Source organism: Quercus lobata, chromosome 7, assembly GCF_001633185.2.
Source record: "Quercus lobata isolate SW786 chromosome 7, ValleyOak3.0 Primary Assembly, whole genome shotgun sequence".
NCBI lineage: Eukaryota > Viridiplantae > Streptophyta > Magnoliopsida > Fagales > Fagaceae > Quercus > Quercus lobata.
Window position 1 is genome coordinate 792,312 of NC_044910.1, and position 20,051 is coordinate 812,362.

At 34.6% G+C, this 20,051-nt stretch overlaps 1 protein-coding gene across 1 annotated transcript; it reads left to right on the forward strand.

Annotated features, from left to right (window-relative positions):
* Positions 1–1,369: 1,369 nt before the first annotated feature.
* On the forward strand, positions 1,370–18,665 carry LOC115952802 (RRP12-like protein). Its single transcript, XM_031070079.1, has 18 exons — positions 1,370–2,007; positions 2,113–2,659; positions 3,021–3,272; positions 5,557–5,648; positions 6,251–6,458; positions 7,015–7,196; positions 7,323–7,550; positions 8,492–8,676; positions 11,157–11,250; positions 11,372–11,428; positions 11,524–11,658; positions 14,023–14,091; positions 15,061–15,171; positions 15,306–15,467; positions 15,552–15,680; positions 15,797–15,898; positions 17,596–17,687; positions 17,783–18,665. Exons 1-18 carry the CDS (start codon positions 1,501–1,503, stop codon positions 18,165–18,167), a joined length of 3,537 nt encoding a protein of 1,178 aa, XP_030925939.1. The 5' UTR covers positions 1,370–1,500; the 3' UTR covers positions 18,168–18,665.
* The last annotated feature ends 1,386 nt before the right edge of the window (positions 18,666–20,051 follow it).

The window sequence follows — 20,051 nt, forward strand, 5'->3', positions numbered from 1 at the left end:
TTCATAGCCATGGCAGTAAAGAGAAAGAGGGGTTTTATACTTTTTTTGAGGAGTAATATGTCAAATACTTTAATAGTAGTAGACAAAGTGGTATCAAGTATATATCACAAAGTGGCATAAAAAAATTTATATTAAAAATAATCTACTCCAACTTATTAAAGTTCTAAACTACTATTATTTTAATTAAAATACTTTTCGTTTTACTTTCTTCTCATTTTAAAATTTGTTTACTCTTGTTTTTTTCTTAACCACACACCTGTTCTTGTTCACTAGCTTTAACATCTTAATAAGTTGTAAACAAATGCATAAAATATATTATGTATATATTTTGTTTAGATAGAAAGGGAATTGACATTGATAAATTATAACATAGATTGATGGATAGAAAAGGGAACTATCATGGACTGATATTGGTTTTGTTATTTGCATTGCAAGAATTCTGTTGTGATTTCATGAATAAGTAGTGGGCAATAAATTTGTTTGAATTATTTTTGGCTAAGAATATATTCAATGAAATGCCTTGATTTGAATTTGGGCAGAGTCATGTAACTCAGTCCTAGGCTGAATCATTTTCATGTTCAGCATTAATAGTAAAAAAATAAATTTCTATGCTAACTCAGTGTATGATTTTCCGCAGTAGTGCATTACTTTCTAGTTTCTTCTCATTTAAAAATTGTTTTTCTCTTGTTTTTTTCTTAACCACACACCTGTCTTTTGTCTAAACTTGTACACTAGCTTTTGTAGACATTTCCTCTTAACCATACACATGGTGAAGCCTTGGAGATATTAACTAATTGGATGGTTGACTTAAAACTGCAAGTGTAACAAATCACTTGCTTCATAAATAACAGAAGAATCAAAGAGGAAACAGAGTAAAAAGCAAATCTGAGTTCTCCAGTGGTATTTAGTTTCAAATTCACAGCAGTTCTACAGCAGTTTTCCAGCAATTCTTACTTTCAAATTTCTAAATACAATTTTTTTTAGCTGTACAAGTAACAGCAATTTTCGTTTCTTTTCACTTTCAAGGTTTTTAGTTTTATAGAATGTAGTTTGTTTTGGTTTTTAGGTGTACAAAAACACTATATATCACTCTCATGAATAACTAGCAAAAATATTCCATTTTATTTCATTCCATTTTCTTCTCCCAAACGGAGCCTAAGGTTTTGGTGTTAATAGGTTGACTTATTACTTTGCTACATGGGCTTTTTTTTTTTTTTAATTGTAAGTTTGGTCCTTACGGGCTATTGCTTAAATTTCTTCTACACGAATGTTGGGCTTGGGCCAATTCCCAGCAAAGCCCAAAACTTTAACACCCACCCCAAAAACCTGATCATAGCGAGTCGGACCTGATCATACCGAGAACACAAACCGAAAACTTTTAAACCCCTAAACCCTTAATACTGTTAAACCCCGTCCCTTCAAAAATCACAACCAAGCCAGACAGCATAGCATAGCAGAGCAGATATCACTTCCAAATTCAAATCCAAAAGCCAAACCAGCATGCCAGAACCAGAAGAACAAGCGGAGGAGCTTTTGAAAGATGGCTCCGACATCTGCCAACAGCTCATGGACCGTTACGCCAGGTCCTCCGCCCCGCAGCACCGTCACCTCCTCGCGACGGCCGCCGCCATGCGTTCCATCCTCGCCTCCGAGTCCCTCTCCCTCACCCCGCCCGCCTACTTCGCCGCTGCCATCGATACCGCTGCTTCCAATTCCGACACGCTTGACTCCACCGCGGCCGCCGCGCTGTTGTCATTTCTGTCCGTCGTGCTTCCGCTGGTGCCGGCACAGGAAATCAGCGCGGAGAAGGCCGGCGAAGCGGTGTCCGTGCTGGTCAATTTGGTTGGGAAGGAGAGAGGGAGCGATGGAGGCTTGGCCGTGGCCACTGTGAAGGCTGTGGTAAAGTGTTTAGGAATTTTGTTAGGGTTTTGTGACTTGGAGAATTGGGATTCTCTCAAATTAGGGTTCCAAACTCTCCTTGATTTCTCAATTGATCGCCGTCCCAAGGTAATGCATGATTCTTTTATTCATAAATGATGTTGAGTTTATGAGTTTGTTAATTGCAATGATCAATTTCATAAAATTCAAACAATGAGTATATGATTGGTTCAGGTTAGGAGATGTGCTCAAGATTGTCTTGTGAAAGCTTTTAAGTCTTTTAAAAGCTCGGGTGTAAACAAGGCCGCGAGCAAGTTGGTACTGTCTATGCTCAAAAACAACATGCCTTTGGCAGTTAAATTAAGTAGTTTGAAGGCTGTAGATGGGTCTAAAGATGATGCATTGTCGAAACCCGAACATTTGGAGGTTCTTTATATGCTTAGTGTAGTGAAGATTAGTGTTCCGAGTCTTTCTACAAAAGTTAGTTCAAAAGTAATCTCAGAAATAGTGAAGCTTCTGAATTCCAAGTTCTCGGTGCTTACAAGACATGTTTTTCAAGTTGTTGAAGCATTTTTTGAAACATCGAGAGTTGAAGTTACTGTTCCAGAGACAGAGAAAATTGTAGATTCGCTTGTATCGTATGTGTCTTCGGGAGATAAGAACCCTGTGGACACTGATATTTCTGCAGCAACATTGTTAAAACGTGCTCTGGATATACTTCATGATAAAGAATCAAGCTTGTGGATTAGGAATCTTCCTCTAGTTTGTGGCTGTTTAGCAGGTATGTTTCTAGTTGTGTATTGGATCTTAACATTATTAATGATGCAACTATGCCTTTGGCATTGAAACATTTGATGTAGCTTCTTTTGCTGTCTCATCTCATGTTGTTAATCGTAATTTACCTTTTTTTTTTTTGGGTAAGTAGTAACTTCATTAAAGGAGAATTTTTCACAGGGTTACAGGGAAATCCTCCTAGAAATTACAATATAAAGTTTAATAGAGCAATATAATTTAAAAAAGAAGCTGTTTGTGATTGTCACATTTCACATTATTATCATCTTCCCCACTTCCCCTCTTTATCCTTTGTGTTAATTCGGTATATATTATACATCTACTGATTCATGTTGCTAATGCTGATTTAGGTCTTCTAAGTTCAGAGGCTAGCATTGCTTCATTGGCTTCAAGTATTTTGAAAGAGTTGCTCAGCCATCTTGCGGATTATAAAACTCTCTTGACTGATAAAGATAAACCATCTGATGATGAAGGTCAGGAGAGCATGGAAGCAAGTGCAATAAAATCAGTTTGTCTTATCTTTGAGAATGCCCTTGCCACTTATAGTGGAACTCCAGATGAGCATATTTTGGGGGTCATAACTGTTTTGTTTCTCAATCTTGGTATGCTATGTTGTTGATATCTACATTCTGCAGATTAATCTTTATATTTATTTTTAATTATTGTTACTTCTAAAAATTTCACTTGCTTGAATCAACTTATTTATTTGTCTATTTATCAAAAAAACTTATTTGATTTGTCTAATTGTTTTTTAGCAGTAGATTGTAAAAAAGAGAAATAAGGCATGTTAAAATTCTCTTAATTGACCACTTTTGTTCAGATAAGGTCATTAAAGTAATCACTGAATTATTACCTATCAAAAAAAAAAAAAAAAAGTAATCACTGAATTATTACTTGCACACTTTGGGCATTTGATATCGGTTAATAATCTACTTGCACAGGACACTTTTTATCGAGGTTTAACGTAAGTTAAGGTGTTTGTTCATCATCTATTGGCATGGCTTGAATTGTTTGATGAAAAGAAGTTCATGCTCAGCAATTTTAGCATCACACTGCCAAACCTTCTATCCTATAGGGATGATATGTTCAATCTGGACTGTGCTTACAGTTTGTACGCATTGCCTTGTTGCATTCTTCGGTGTTGACTATATTATGCTTATGCTAGGACTACTTTCTAGTAATCAATTTGAGGGTAGGACTGCGATATCTCCATATTCTTGGTTCAGTTGCTAATTTACCCTTCTTTTTTTTTTTAATAAGTTAAGTTGCCCCTCAGTTTTATTGAATATAAATTTCAAATGTCTGATATTTACTGACTGTAAGGTTGAAACTTAAGACTGACCCCAAATCCACTTCAACCTTCACTACTTGAGCCTAGCCAAAGTACATTATAAGCTTTTAATTGGACATTGTTAAGTTGTAGTTTGCGTGAAGATTATTCAAGTGGGAATAGGCTACTTTGCCTTCTTTTGCTTTGGGATCAGATCTTTTAGCTTTTTTAGGCAGCTTGAATGTTGGTTGACTTTATTCGCTGGGCTCAGATCTTTTACCCTTGAAAGAGTCCTTTTGTATAATTCCCATGTACTTGGGCCTTGCCCTTTTTATCATTGAATCCTTTCTTTTATTAATCAAAAAAATGAAAATGAAAGAACTTTCCTAACTTACCATGTACTTTATTTGAAAAGTCAATACTTCTTTTCCACGTGCTTTATTTTAATTTTGATTATGAAGGGTATCTTTGGAAACTGATAAATTGTTATTTCAAAGACAATTCATTAAATAATATTCCTTTAGGAGTTGGATTTTCTAAGGTGGACAAACAACATAGGACAAAGAGTGTAGCATGAAATCACAATATATCTGTAATTTTTGAATTTGTAAACCCCTTATTTTGAAACTTTGACATTATTATTGAACATAAAGAGGTTTTAGGTGCAAGGAAGTCAATATCGTATCGGTACCGGCCGTACCGGAAAAATATACTGTACTGGCCATTAAACTGATATTGGTACTCCTCCAAAACATACTGGAAAAAAACCAGCTTGTACCAGCCTATTTCGGCTATACCGGCCTGTATCAGCCCATATTGGCCGGTATTAAAATAATAATTGAAAAAAATTATTAAAAAATATTTTATTTAATCTAATATATTGTTTAATGTACTTAAGCTAATATGTAGGCTTGTAAAATATGTGGATTTTAAATTTTATGTTGATAAACATTGAAATTAATAAATTCATACTTACATAAATAATAAAAATATATATATTTATGCATAGAAATATATAAATAGCAGTAAACCCAAAATGGTACACTGTTATCAACCGGTATCGTAATATTTCATTCCCTTGGCCAAACCAAAATAGCCTTTGGTACGAAATTGTCTCCCTTGCATGGGTGATAAATTAATAGTAGAATTTTGAACCTTGTTGCATTTATATAGAGGCTTGCAACAACATACAAAAAAAACTTCAGTTACAAATTCAAGAGGGTATTAGAAATAGCCTATGAGGAATAATTTCCACACTGGGTTAAATTTCTTTAACAATGAGTTGCCAGTTATTCATTTGTAGTACATTTATAATATGGAATTATTGTGAAGAGCATAACCATGTATTTAGGTACTCTTTTGATATAATACCTTTATTTTTTGTATTTTGTTTTATCTTTTGGAATTTCTTTTAATTTTATTGAAACCCCTTTATAGTGAAAGTCACAGTTCTACATAAATGAGCTTCCAGGTAGTGTGTATGTTGATTTAAGCACCTGTATGCATGTTAGAATTGTGTACTTCAAGTTCAGTATGTTACAGCCATTTGTGAGCAACACTGATATTTTTAGTAAAATACTGCAATTTCTGCTCATATTATGTACTTTTGGTTGTAGGAGAAATCTCATATGTCTTTATGAAGAGTATAGTGCTTAAACTTGCGGACTTGATGATCCTTGCCAATGGGGGCACATCCAACACTGACCATGTAAGTTGATGGAAATTCATTTTAACTAATCCCATGTTGGTAAGCCTTTGGTTTGAATGAATATGTAAATATAAAGTCTTTTTGGTCTTGTTGTCACCTACATCAAGCTCTAATTTTGGTGACTAGCAATTTGCCAATTCCATTTTGGTGTTTTGGCCTTACACTGAATCATATATTTTCATTAGTACTAGTGGAAAGGCCCTTTTTTATGAAGTTTGTATTTAGATGAAAATTGGTGGGGGTTGGCAATATTGAACTCTATGATGTTCTTTGTTTGTGCATCAACTAGGGAATAATTTTTGATTTTGCATACTTAATCGGGAGACTTTTGGTTCTTATAACAGAGTTTCTAAATCTTGCCTTATTATTGAATTTTATATGGTTATCAGCTCAAGCAATTCAACAGATCTAGGATAACCACTCTATAATCTGGATCCATAAAGTTCCTCATGAATGTGATAAGTCATGTCAATTTATTTCTGCACTTTTGCTTTGAATTTATTTCATGGTAGAGGTACAAGTTTTGTAGGTAGTAGCAAATATGTTATCTTCAATTGACTTCTATTGATAATTGGTTAATATCTTTTTTGATGATAATGCAGCTTCGGAAATGTATTGGGTCTGCTGTAATTGCTATGGGACCAGAGCGGATACTTACACTTTTACCTATCTCCCTACATGCGGACTTGACTTGTTTGAACATTTGGTTGATACCTATTTTAAAAGATTATGTTGTTGAAGCATCACTAGGGTACTATATTGAGAATGTTGTGCCCCTTGCTAAATCATTTGAGCGGGCTAGTCGTAAAGGTATTTCCTCAAAAAATACTGGGAATCTCTATCCTTTATTTCAATTTTTTTTTTCACAATCCTCTCTCTCATTGCTTCATTGAAATCAGAGTAGGAGTTGTCAGTGTGAGTCTTTGTGCATGTTGTATGTGCTATCACTTCCAATATCTATCCATTGTAACACCTTTTATCAAATAGGCTCCTCTTCCTTTTGGATATGAAGGTAAATGATGAAACATACCTGATCTCCATCCTTACTATGTCTTGAACTGCAGACCTTTTGTGCTGGATTCTTTAAAAGTCATTTGATATACTGAGTTACAGCTCATTTATCCAGGATGTGTTGACTATATTGGGCATTTTTATATTCAGTTTTTAACCTTGATTATTTTTGTTGTAAAATTAAATTTCTTAGTAATTATGAAAGTTTGCGGAGAGGATTAAGACTTTCTGTTGCCATGTCATTTCTCTTATTCACACTAGTCTTTTAATGTTTTCTATTTGCTGTATATGATGGTATGTAGTGAACCATTTCATGAATTTACATGTGGATTTTCTTCTTTCTCTTGTCTTCCAGTTAAAAAGTTAGCAACCAGTCAAGATCTTCAGGCTCATGCCCATGACCTGTGGGGATTGCTACCTAGTTTTTGTTGCCATCCTACTGATACTTACCAGAATGTTGGAGCTTTGGCTGAAATATTAATTACTTTTCTAAAGGAGGACTCCTTTATGCATAAAAATATTGCTATTGCCTTACAGGTGCTCTCTCCTTCATATGTAAAGTCAGGGTGTTTTTCTTTCAATTTTTTTTAATGTTCATTTTTGGTTATGTCCTTAATTATTCATTTCTGTATCTTTTTTTTTTTTTTTGGGCTTTTTGCACAGGTTCTTGTCTATCAGAACAAGAATGTTCTTAGCCCTAAAACAGAATCTGCAGAACCCAATTCCTTTGCAGAAAAAGATTGTGTGTTACAGTTCAGAAATGTACCCACTTACTCAAAGAAGATTGCAACCAAAAACATCAAGGCCTTGGCATCATGTTCCACAGAGTTGCTCCAGGCTCTAACAAACTTATTTGTTGATTCACTTCCTGAGAAGCGCTCGTATCTAAAGGTTCTCCATTTGTCACTCACTGAACTTATATTTAGAAATTTGATATATCTTCTCTTGCTCTCCATTCCTGTAATTACAGGATAAGCATAATCGTAGTCCATAAATTACTCTGTTTTTCTCCATTGTGGTTATAGAAAGGTGGTCTATTTGTAACCATTTGCAATTCCATACACAAATTTTGTACAAACTTAATTCCCTTTTTTAATATTTATACCTTATCTTTCTTCACTTTTTTGGGTATGCATTATGCAACCTCCTTTTTAGGTAATAGAAAAAGAACTGATATGTATCTTAGAGTCCAAGCTACCATTATCAACCTCAATACTCTTGGTTTTGGGCAGGTCTCATGGTTCAATGATGGTCAATGTGAGCCGATATTATACCAACACTGACCTTCCTACATGATGGTCTCTTTATGCTAACACATGCCAAGCCAACCTGTGGGCTTTTGGAGAAGCTAAACTTGCTACTCTAGGGTATTGGAGCTTAATAACATGCCGTAGTTTTGGAACAACTACAGATTAACAACTCCGTGATTGACTGAAAATTAAGTGCAAATGCGTAAATGTGATTTTGTTTTGAATATGTACATTAGATTAGTGATTGAGAAATTTCCATGGCTGCAATATATTATATAATATTCATATATATTCATTCTAATATTGATTCTATTCAGCTGAGAGTTAATTTCCAAGGGACACAATAAGTTTCTCGTTTGAGAATGTTGCATTAATCTTTTCTTAAATAAAATTATATGTATAGAGTATTTTTTTGTGTGTCATTTTTTAAAGAATTTTAATCTTCTTTTTATGGTTTGAGATTGGTTTATTGCTTGTTTAGTTCTGATATTCTCTTGGTCTATATTTTCTTTGGCAGTATGAATTATTAGCCAATTTCTAAATAATAATATGATTAAATATCTTTTGTTCTCATTTTCTCAGGATGCCATTGGATGCCTGGCTTCTATTACTGATTCTTCTATAACTAAAATGATTCTCCTGTCATTATTTGAGAGGTTTCAGTTCGTAGATGGTGAGGGTGAATTTGAAAAGTTGGGGAGTGATAACCAAGCAATGATTGATAAAGAACAAGGCAATCTAAGTAGTACAGAGAAAGAGATTCAGAGGTAAATGTGAGTGATATTGTTTTTCGGATGAGTGAGCTTTGGCCCCAAGGGTGGTGGCAGAGCTGGTAACGTGAGTGTATGCATCATATAAAATTGGGTAATAGGCCATCTGCCAAGGGTTTTAGGTTTAATAATATATTTTAGCAGTACTTGTAAATAAATGAATATATATTATTATTATTATTTTCAAAGGAAGTCTGTGTGAGTTTTTTATTTCATGGAAAGGAGAAAACACTTCGGCTTAATATCCAAGAACTTGTTTGAAAATCATGTAAAGCAAAGGGACTTAAGGGTCTATAGTTATTTGACCAAATGGGATTGTCCATTTCCTCACTTAAGAGGAGTAGGATTAAGCTGAGCCAAAATGGTTTTCCATGAGACAGGATTTTTAACCAAATAGGATTGTCCTGTTTTTGTAGCCAGGTGATAATCCTACTTGAGATTTCTGTATAAATGATTGTTTGATGATGAAGAACTTGTCTTTGTGGTCAACTAAGAAAGGTAGAACACGGGAATTTTGTTTGTTTGTTATTTATGGCTTTGTATTGTATTTCTTATTGGCCTTTACCAATATATCTTACTTCAACAAGATAAAAGCAACTGAATTGTATGAATTTTTGCTGCCATTAATTGGATGTTCATTACTTTGTTTTCCTGGCAAAGTAATTGGTTTTTATTTTTGATTACAAATAGAATTTTTTTGGGAACTTTACTTTAAATTAACTACATAATGATTTCTTTGGTTTTGCGCTCCATACTTCTTTTAGATTCATTTGGTAGCCTGTTGGTTTCTTAGTTTTACCCTCTTTTAAAAGTTCATCTTCTGATGATCAGCACTAAATATTTTGGCAGTAATTTTCTATTAACTTTCTGTTAAAAAATATTATTCAGGAACTTTTTGGTAGGTAGGGAAAAGGATTTGTGTTAGGTATTGCCCTCTTAGGGTGTGTTTGTTTGGAGGTGAAATAGGGTAGATGGAAAACTTTGGAGAGAAAATGGGAAGGGAAACTTTTTTGAGTGTGTTTGGTTGGGTGAGGAGGAAGGAAAATAAATGGTGGGGCTCAGGTGTTTTCTCCCTGGGCCCGCCAAAAAGTTTTCTCTCCAAAATGGAGAGAAAATTGATGGGAGAAAATGAGGTTGCTTAATGGACAAAAATACTCATGTTTAGTTTTTTTTTTTTTTTTGGGCATGTTGCCTCTCTTTGCTTTTTTTTTATTTTTTATTTATATTAATTTTTTGCTTTTTTGGGGCTGTGGCTGTGGGTGGGCACGATACCAATTTTTTTTTCTTTTCTTTCTTGGATTTTTTTTTTTGTTTAACTAGACATGATTTTTATTTTTTAATAAATTGGGTGATTGCTTTTTTTTTAGTTGTTTGTCACTTTTTTGTTTTAATTAGTCATCATTTTTAAATAAGGGTGTATGAGTAAATTTAAACAAACTCACTTTTTCCATCTCTCCATTTTTCCACTCCCAACCAAACAAAAAGGGGAGAAATTAAAATCTTTTCTATTCTCCCACTTTTCCATCCTCCCATTATTTTCTATCCTCCCACTTTTCCACTACTCCAACCAAACGGACCCTTAAGTTACAATCTGTTAGCTTTAGTTCTTGAACTTCTTGTATTTGTTTCTTGTTTAGAGTGTTCACCATCGTGAACACGATGTTCAATTTTTTTGATATAAGTCTTAGTACCTAGAAAAAAAAAAGGTACTGCCCTCTTAAATGTCTTCTGAATGAGTCTGATTGCAATATTCTGTTCTTGGTACATATCCGTCAAATTGCTACAGTAACCAAAATTTACAATTATTTCAAAACCTCCATCTTGATGGCAAATGTATATCTACTGATAATGTATCCATAATTTATGTAAATGGGTTACCAATGGCATTCTTTGCTGGCATCAGCATTTGCCTGGTGCAATCATTATGTAGTCTGATATATGGGTTTTAATGATGCTTTTTATTTCATAAAAGTTTATCATATGGGTTGCACCATTATATTTTATAACGTGAAGTCTAATAAGTGGTTGTGTTAGATGACGTGAAGTCTACAGGAATGACAATGGTAAAAGGTTAAGAGAATTCTTTATTGTTTTCTAGTCACAAAATATTTTGATGATATCTGCCCCCATTGCAGCTTGTATGCAGTCATTCAATTATTAGACCATAAAACATTTTGTATAAGTTTGTCTAAATGTGTTGGATCATTTTATCCTAAATTTTTTGCCCTCCTGCTCCAAAACCACCTTTTCTTGTTGACTATCAGTACTATCTAGCACTTAAGCCTATGCAAAATATGTAAATAAAGTATAGCTTGTTTGTATTTGTATTGGTAGGAATTTATTGTTAGATATTTTGTAGTCAATGAAATGCCATTGTACATCAGGTAAAAAAAAAAAAACCTTCCCCCATTTTCTGGTCATATGGTCATAAAATAGATTGATGATTTACTGTTTAGTTAATGTTGTTATTCTTTCAGGTGTGTGATAATGGAGCTAGCATCTTCTTTTGTTGAAGGAGCCAAGGAGGATCTTATTGATCTAATCTATAAATTTATTACACACACTTTTGAGGTATATTGTTGGCACTCTTTACCCACATGAGTAACATGACATGCTTTTTATTAATGCCAATTCTGTTACTCCTTTGACTAATGGATTTAGGCTGACACCATTTGTGAACCTTTGGTTTTAGGTAACTAATAAGTCTGGCCATTGTGAAGCATACCACACCTTGAGCAGAATTCTGGAGGTCTGAATTGGCATCTCCCAACTCTTAAATTTGTTATTTTTGGAGCTTGTTATCATTATGAACTTGATTCTCATTTATGTTATGGAATGGGACAGGAACATGCGTGGTTTTCTTCTTCCCGATTTGTTGAGCTGATTGATTTGTTACTTGGTCTTAAGTCTCCTGTTGATATTGCCTCTCTTAGGAGTCGCTTTGCTAGTCTCCATATATTAATGATTCATGCATTGAAGGTAAAAAATTCTTTCTTTAAGGTAATGATAAACTTATTTAGTTTTTATAATGGGGGAAATTGTGCAGTTGGTCCTCAATAGTAGTAGGCGGTGTTTTTATTTTTCTAATTAGAAAGATGTTTGTTTGCTTCACTAAATATTGGTGCATAATATAGTGATAAGTTTGGAGAGCTGCCTGGGTGCGCTTTCTATCTTTGATTTTCTCTTGTTCTTTCTCTTTCCTCTGTTTTGATCTCATCTTTTACTTTTCTACCTGTTAACTGTTTAATTTTATTTTAATATATTTTTCTCTAAGTTATTTTCTGCTGTCCCAGTTAGTGATTCTTAAACTAATGCAGCATGCCCCATAGATCTGGTTTTGAAATTTTTAGCACTTCTCTATGAATGTGTCTCATGTAATTACTCAAAATGATAACAGAAGCCATATCTTTTTCTACAAGTTAAGATGAAAGTGTACTGGTTGGTAGGAAGCAAAGGTCTTTGAGTGCCCTCTATCAATTAAGATTAGCTATCAGAGCATGCAACACATGCAACCATATTAACGAATTCTTGTTATTGTCAAAGTAAATAAATAAATAGGGACACATACGCACTTATAGAAAAAATAACAAGAATACCAATAAAAATGTGAAGCCCTCCAAAATGTGGACAAATTTGCTCCTATTTTGTCTTATCTAATATCCAAATACGTTTTTGCTTGATGGCCTGGGAAGATTAGATGCTATCATTACATAACAGCCCCTTCCCCCTATGCTCTTTTTATCAATGGTCCGTGCAGTTCCAAAACATTGATGGTTATTGACTGCAGTAGCTGAAAGCATTTCTCTACTTTTTTGTTTTATACATGTGGGTTTATAAAGTCATCTTATCATGTATGAGATGGTTGAAAATATTTTTTCAGTTTCTGCTAACCACCATGAAGTTTTATATCCCAACTATGACTGACTTCACCAATGCTATTTCATTATTCAGCTTTTGTTGAATGATAAGCCATGATGCCAAAATGACCAATGCTTGTTTTGGCTTGCTGTAGTTCTTTCCACTTGAATTGTATGGCTCGTTGGCTACACTTTACCTGACAATCTCAGATGGCTTTTGTATTTTGTGTCCATTTTCCTGTTGGGTGATTGTTTTTTTTTTTTTTTTTTGATAAGTAAGAATGATATATAAATGAAAGACTACTCTATGCATGAAGAACATAGAGCAAACCTAGAAAATACAAGAAAAGGAAAACAGAGAAAAACAAAAAAGAAAACCAAACAATAGAAAAATTACAAAAGAGAAAGGGAGCAAAGAAAAGAAGGGAGGGAATCACTAGACGTGAGTCCCCACGCCTGAGACCAATCAAAAAGAGTTCCACTAAAAGAAGCAAGCATCTGATCACTGGAACTATCCAAATCTTCAAAAGTCCTCCGATTCCGTTCCTTCCAAATACACCAAAGGATGTACAATGGGACTAAGTTCCAAATCTGAGACGAATGCTTCCCCAGCCAATTCCACCAGCCAAACACCAAAGGACTAAGTTCCTGTTGGGTGATTGTTGCAAGGAGCAGGAAGAAAATTTTGTTTTGTTTAAGTTTAGAAGCCAACTATATGTTTTATTATTGGTCCATTGGATTTTATTTAGGTCTTATTATTTAATTGACTGGAGTGAAGGTTATTTCGTAATTCAATAATTGGGCTTTGACCCAAGTCAATTAAGATTGGGGGTTTTTTCTGATCAAAGATTTGGGTTTGTCATAGTAGTCTATATAGGCATATTATTATATTCTTATGGAGACAAATTTATGATTGACTTATCAAAAAAAAAGAAAAAAGTTTATGATGAATTAAAACTCAGTTGGAATTTTTCTAATAGTTTGGTGTTGACTCTAGCCAACCCTAAGTTTTCTATCATGCTCAATGCTGATTCCTATGTTTAATTTTATTTTTCGGTTGTTTATATTATCAAATTCCTTGAGAAATTTTTACTTCATCAGTTTTGGTACCAGCTCTCGTTGTTTTGCACTTGTGGTATGTGACCTATGTTCAATTATCATGCTATTCCACTTGCAATTCAGACCTTGACACCTGTGCTGGTGTTCTTGTTTCAAAGGATCTTCCACAAACATTTTATGCTGAATGAGGCTGTGTTACATTCTCATAGTTCCATATTTTAATTTCTTTTCAGAATGAAGATTAACTACTTACATGAAATACAGCCAGAACTCATTTGGCACATTACTTGTAGTTTAGTTGGTTCCCTTCAAACATCTACACTTTTCTGCCTTATTTGTGAAGCAGCAACCTTTTCTATACAGTTTTAAAAAGGCAGTTCAATTTCTTTTGCTGAATTTTTGTTAAATCTTTGTATGCTCTGTGCAGATGAGGTTGGAGGAGGAGAACACAAAGGCTTTTCTTATTCTCAATGAGATTATACTCACATTAAAGGAGGTAAGAGCTATTATTTCCAAAAGTATGATGTTGTAAATGCTTTACCTCATTTTTGTTTAGCCCGTTGTCTCTCTCTCTCTCTCAAGCTAGTTAGTTTCTTAAGAGTACATCAGTGAAGCTCTGCCTGAATTTTAGACTTGACCTTGTAACTGGGAATAATGAGATCTTTATACCATATGTGTCACTCAGTTCTATCCTTTAATTTTTTTAGGCCAAGAAGCTTGTAGCTTAAATCTCTTAATTAGATAATGTCTGTTCAATTCCATTAACCTACTATTGATGGGTTGTGACATGACCCACAATAGGGCTTGAGAGTGGAAGGCTAGCTGCCACTAAAGTAGCATTCGAGGTAGAGATATCTATATCCATGTTAAGTCTTTTTCCGCTAAATTGAATATTCATCTGAAGTCAATTATGATCTCCAGTTAGGGAGTCAACGCATCCACGAATAATGAGGATACTTGACTGTATGTACATTTAGTGGATCATCTGAAAGTATGGAGAGGCCCATAGAGCTCTACTGTCTTGCAACTTCTGGGAAACTAGGTTGTATAAGTTGGCAGTTGTACGCCAATATTTCCTTGTCCCTTTATAATAGTTTTATGTTTTCTTAATTTTCTTTTGTATGCATGTTGTAGTGGGGGGCTGTGATCTAATTCTATCTTTCCTTTTGATGAATGTACATTTCTGTTGTTGACTTTTTGAAGTAAGCTTAGTACTTGAACCTTTTGAAGCTTCTTGTGTCAACATTACTTAAGTTCCATTGTAATCACACCCTTTTTATAACTCTTATTTGCTATTGAAGCAGAGTTACCAATTCTGGGTTCAAGAGACAGCCAATGGTAATGGCATCGTTGTGCTGCCCCATGTCTGTCCAACCCCACCTCCCCCTCTATCTACCTGTAAAAAAGTTGCCAATTTTGCGATAAGAAAGATTTCTGCACTACTGATGTGTTTTTTTATATGTAGGGAAACGAAGAATTCAGGAAAGCTGCTTATGATATTCTCCTTAAGATAAGTGCCAGCTTGAAAGACTCATCAGCTATTTCTCATGCACCTTATCACAAACTGATTGGCATGGTAAGTATATTAATGATTGTACTTCAACATCTGATTTAATACAGATGGTACTTTTTAAATACATGATTATTTGATGAATTACCGCTTCCTCAACTGCTTTCATCTTTAATATCTAATGATTTTACAATAATCAGATAATGGGCTATCTTTCTGGTTCATCTCCTCATATAAAGAGTGGGGCTGTGTCTGCCCTGTCAGTATTGGTTTATCAGGATGCAGATATCTGTCTTTCAATGCCTGATATTGTCCCCTCACTTTTATCTTTGCTGCATACCAAAGTGGTGGAAGTTATAAAAGTGAGTGTTCTCTTAGTTGCTCCTGATTCAGTGGTTGGTACGATTTTTCTTTTTATGCTAATTAGTTGATTGCATATTTAACAGGCTGTTTTGGGCTTCGTGAAAGTACTAGTGTCATGCTTACAAGCCAAAGACCTACACAGGCTTCTGTCTGATGTTGTCTATGAAGTTTTACCATGGTCATCTGTCTCCAGACATCATTTTAGATCAAAGGCACTTGCAAATTTGACATTAAGCACTTATTTGCCTTATTTACATATATAAATGAAATTATATTGGTGTTGGTGTTGGAAATTTTTATACATATGCATGTGCATCTTTATTCACAGGTCATTGTCATAATGGAGATAATAATACGGAAGTGTGGTTCTGCAGTCGTTGAGTCAGTTACTCCAGAGAAATATAAGAGTTTTCTGAAGACCGTTTTTGAGGTGATTCTTTCATTTCCTGTTTTAAGCTCATTTTTAAATATATAGTTTATTTTAATTTTAGAGAGGGACTTGATCATCCAATTGGTTGAGAACTCCTTTGAGCTGTTTAGGCCCTCAAGTTTGATCTTTTTTATACCGTAATGAATTATTTTCAAATAGTGTAATCTCTACTAAAAATTGTTGGTGATGCAAATATAGCTTGATCATTGGTTCCTCTCCACGGATGCCTTGTTTTAAATGTCAAAGTACTGGCACAGGGCATTAATAAGCCACATGCTTATGTGGCTTCACAGTTATTTTATAATCTTGAGAAAAACATTAGCAATATAATGTTGCTGCATGTCTTAAGACAGTTTTCTGAAGAGTAGCTGTACTTGTCATGCACAATTAGCATGGTAGAAGCATGTCCTGTGAGCTCAACTAGGTGGATGGCAAATACGGAGATGGAGGATAGTTCAGTGGGATTAGAGGTCTGGAGGAGTTTGATAGACATTGTGCATGAAATAAACACAAGCTAGTATTTGAAACTAGGTATCTGGCTGTGTCTTTGAATGGAAATGCACTTGTATTGCCTGGAACGCCTTATGCATTTGTAAGAGAATGCTAGGACGGGCCCAACCACAAGTGTCACAAACCAGAATGAAACCACCAACGCTGAAAGCTTTTATTTCATTTTAGGGGGGAGGGTAAGATATTCTGATTTTGTTATTAAAATGTTACATAGACCAGCTATTGGCTGTTGTTTGATTGTTTTCCTTGCATTCTTTTCTTATTTTACCCTTTTCCTCTATTCTCTACTATCAATTTGGTCTCATAGTGTGTCCTCAGCCATTCATTAGATGAAGGCCTCTAGTTAAAGACACATAAAGACTTTCTTGCCCCCCTTAATGAATGAGCATTATCAGTTTAAACATAGGGATCTAATGTCCCTCCTGCAGCCATTTTTCTTTTGGTGGGAGTTCATTTGAAGTGTGTTTGATAAAGAATCATTTCATTTGGTATCCACTGGGTTAGACCTCATAAGGTTATTGAGTTGTTTGAGTCTTGGTAGGGTAAGTTTGGGTGACATTGCAAAATTGATTTTTGGAGACTTGTGCCTCATTGCTTGATATGGTGTATTTGACGTGAAAGGAATGTTAGAAGCTTTGAGGGATGTGAACCTTCTACGCTAGAGATTAAGTTTTTGTACTTTCACACTCTCCTTGAATGGAGTGTGGCTTTGTCTCATTCTTCTTGTTTTTCCCTTCCTGTTTTACTTGATTGTTGTAATTTTGGTTACTGATATGTGCCCCCATAGTACATCCCCAACGTACTTGGGTTGGATTTTTTATTAATAATAATTATATATGATGGAAGATTATTTGGATGGCTGTTCGTCATTGCTTGATGTGGTGCATTTGGTGGGAGAGAAACAACTGGTGCTTTGAGGATTTAGAAAGGACAATAGCTGATCTTAAACCTTTCTTCTTTAGAATGCTGACTGATTGGATGTCCATCATTGGAAGCCATTCCATTTTTTAAATCTATGACATGATGGATGTTTGTAACTTTTGTACTTGATTGTTATGATCCCCAGCTGTATATGTTGTGTATACTTGGGTGATTCTTTTTTATGATTTGAATAAATTTTAGATTACTTTAAAAAAAAAAAACATATATGATGGAAGATTATGTTGTCCTCATGTATCTTATTGCAGAACCGCCATGGCAAAACGAGTTCCAAAGAATCTGATGCTGGTGATACAGAAATGATGCTTGCAGATTCATCTATGAAGGCTTCTGGATCCATGTACAACTGATCACATTTTTTATGCTGCTCTGTTCTTTTGATAAATCTTGCTCTATTCTTTCTTTCCATCTCTTATTTTGCTTTATTGTTTTTAGGCTGGAGAAGAGGAAACACAAAGCAATGAGTTCTATACCTGAGGAGAATGGTTCAGTAGAACAAAGGAAAAGAAAGAGAGAGAAGAAAAACAATGCCTATGCCTGCATCCCTAGTTCAAATGAACATCACCCGTCATCTGGTAGTGGTGGTGGTTTAAGAGCAGTTCAAAGTGCTAGGCTATCTCATAATGCAAAATCAATGAAGGGTCAGTCAGAAGGAAGACAAAAGAAGAGCAAGAGGAATCACGACCAAATTATGAAAAATCATGAAAAGAGAAAGGAGCCAACTAACACAAGCAAGAAAGATGAAGCAACTCATATACCTAATGCTTCCAAATTAAGCAGACACAAGGTTGGGAGGAAAAGACAGAAGATCAATAAATGAGTAACGATGTGCACTGAGTCTGAATAGAAACTGCTTCCCTGAAGCACGAGAAGAATTTGGCATTCTCCTTGTACTGCCCTACTGAAGATGTTCATGTAGGATGAGAGCAAGCTTCTCACATTTTCATTGGGGAGTCATTTCCTCAGGAATTGCAGAGATCAAGGAATTCTATGAGCTGTGTTGGTCTAGTTTAGAGAGTGAGCATTCTGGAATCTCTCTAAAGATGGGATTCTGGCTTTATTCACTTGGAGGGTGCTGAGCAGTGCAAAAAGTCACCAGCTTTGGTCCTGCTTAATACTTACTAGTGGGTGTTGCCATGGTTGGCTACAAGTCTGAAGCCGCCGAACTGTTCAGCCATGTGACTAGAGGGCATTTGTATACATATTTTGTTTATTAGTCTTAAAAAGCGTTTTTTTTTTTGGCTACAATATACTCCAAAGCATTCTTACTATTTTGTCTTTAGCAGATAGGGTTGGAAATCTATTTAATTTTTTTTTATTAAGGTTAATTTTTTTTTTAAAGCTTATTAATAAATAAAAAATGTCCAATGGTTAAATTAAAGTTGTTACACTACTAGAAAATATATATTTACTAAACTATGTTTATCACTATCACTTTAAATATCTTAATGGTTAGAAGATTGCTTTTAAAAAATATCTCTATAATGTTTCAAGGTCATTTCCCCATACTCCCCTTACTTATTTTTGTTCTAAATGCTGAGTTATCGGGCTTGGCAGCAAGTTGGGCAAATAGGCCGGGCCAATGGGCTAGCCCATTGGGCATAAAACTAGCACATGGCTTGACCCATTGGGGTAGTGGGAAACCCATGGGCCTCAACAACAACAGGTTGGCTGCCGATTAGCTTGATGGGCCGTTGAGCTATTGGGTTGAGATGTGGGCAATGAGCTATATGGTGATCCTTTGGATGATAAGAGCTGATAAGAGACTATCCAAGTGGAGATGTTCATGAAAGATGAGATAATCAAGAAAGTGAGCTTCTTACATTTCACCAAGGCGTAGTCTTCTTAGGATATGTAGAGAACTAGAGATCAAGAAATTGGTGGATGTGTCTTTTTTTTTTTTTTTTTTTTTTGACCGAGGTGGATGTGTTCGTTGAGTTTAAAGAGATTGGTAGAATTCTTGAATCTCTTTGAAGATGGCACATGGATTAATTTCTTCTTCTTCTTCTTTTTCTTTTGGGATAATTCATGTCTTTATTCACTTATTCAGGTAGAGGTTTTGAAAGGAGCAAAGTAATTTGCCCTTTGAATATTATATGTTCGAAAACTGGATTTATGTAAAATACAATTGAGAGGTGATGTTATAAAGGAAAGACAATGTGCATTAGCCATAGACCATAGAAAATCAATAAACATTTTGACTTACATGCTAGTATGAATTTTATGTACTTGATTTTGTGGCTGGAAAAGACCTAGGTATTTTGTTTTGTTTTTATTTTTAATTTGTTAGAATTCTATTACTTCATTTTGGTTCTCGTTTTTTCTGTTATGCTTTTTGTTTAGGTCCCTCTCCCTTGCAATGGCTTATTTTCCATGGTTTATTATACGAAAATGAAAATGCAATGCTCCAATTTTTGTTTTCGTTGTCTATTTGGAACCTGTTCGAAATAATGCAATGACTTATTTTCCATGGTTTATTATATGTACGTATTTTGTGTTAATGTATAAAAGTATGCGATTGAAAGATTATCTTTGCACAACATTTTTTATAGATACAACAAAAATTTTGCACTATTTCGAAGAATGTGCATGAGTCGTATGTATTCACTATTCACAACAACAAATTAAAGTTGAACCATTTTTTTTTCTTATTCTTTGACCTTTTGGTAAGAAAGTGAATGAAAGAACATATTAAAATTTTTTA

What these genes read in the sequence shown, in the direction of transcription:
- LOC115952802 (XM_031070079.1), top strand. Translation starts at nt 1,501, where the DNA reads ATGCCAGAACCAGAAGAACAAGCGGAGGAGCTTTTGAAAGATGGCTCC. An exon ending in CAATTGATCGCCGTCCCAAG is followed by an intron (nt 2,008 to 2,112) that starts GTAATGCATGAT and finishes TGATTGGTTCAG; the next exon opens with GTTAGGAGATGTGCTCAAGA. An exon ending in CCTTGAGCAGAATTCTGGAG is followed by an intron (nt 11,429 to 11,523) that starts GTCTGAATTGGC and finishes GGAATGGGACAG; the next exon opens with GAACATGCGTGGTTTTCTTC.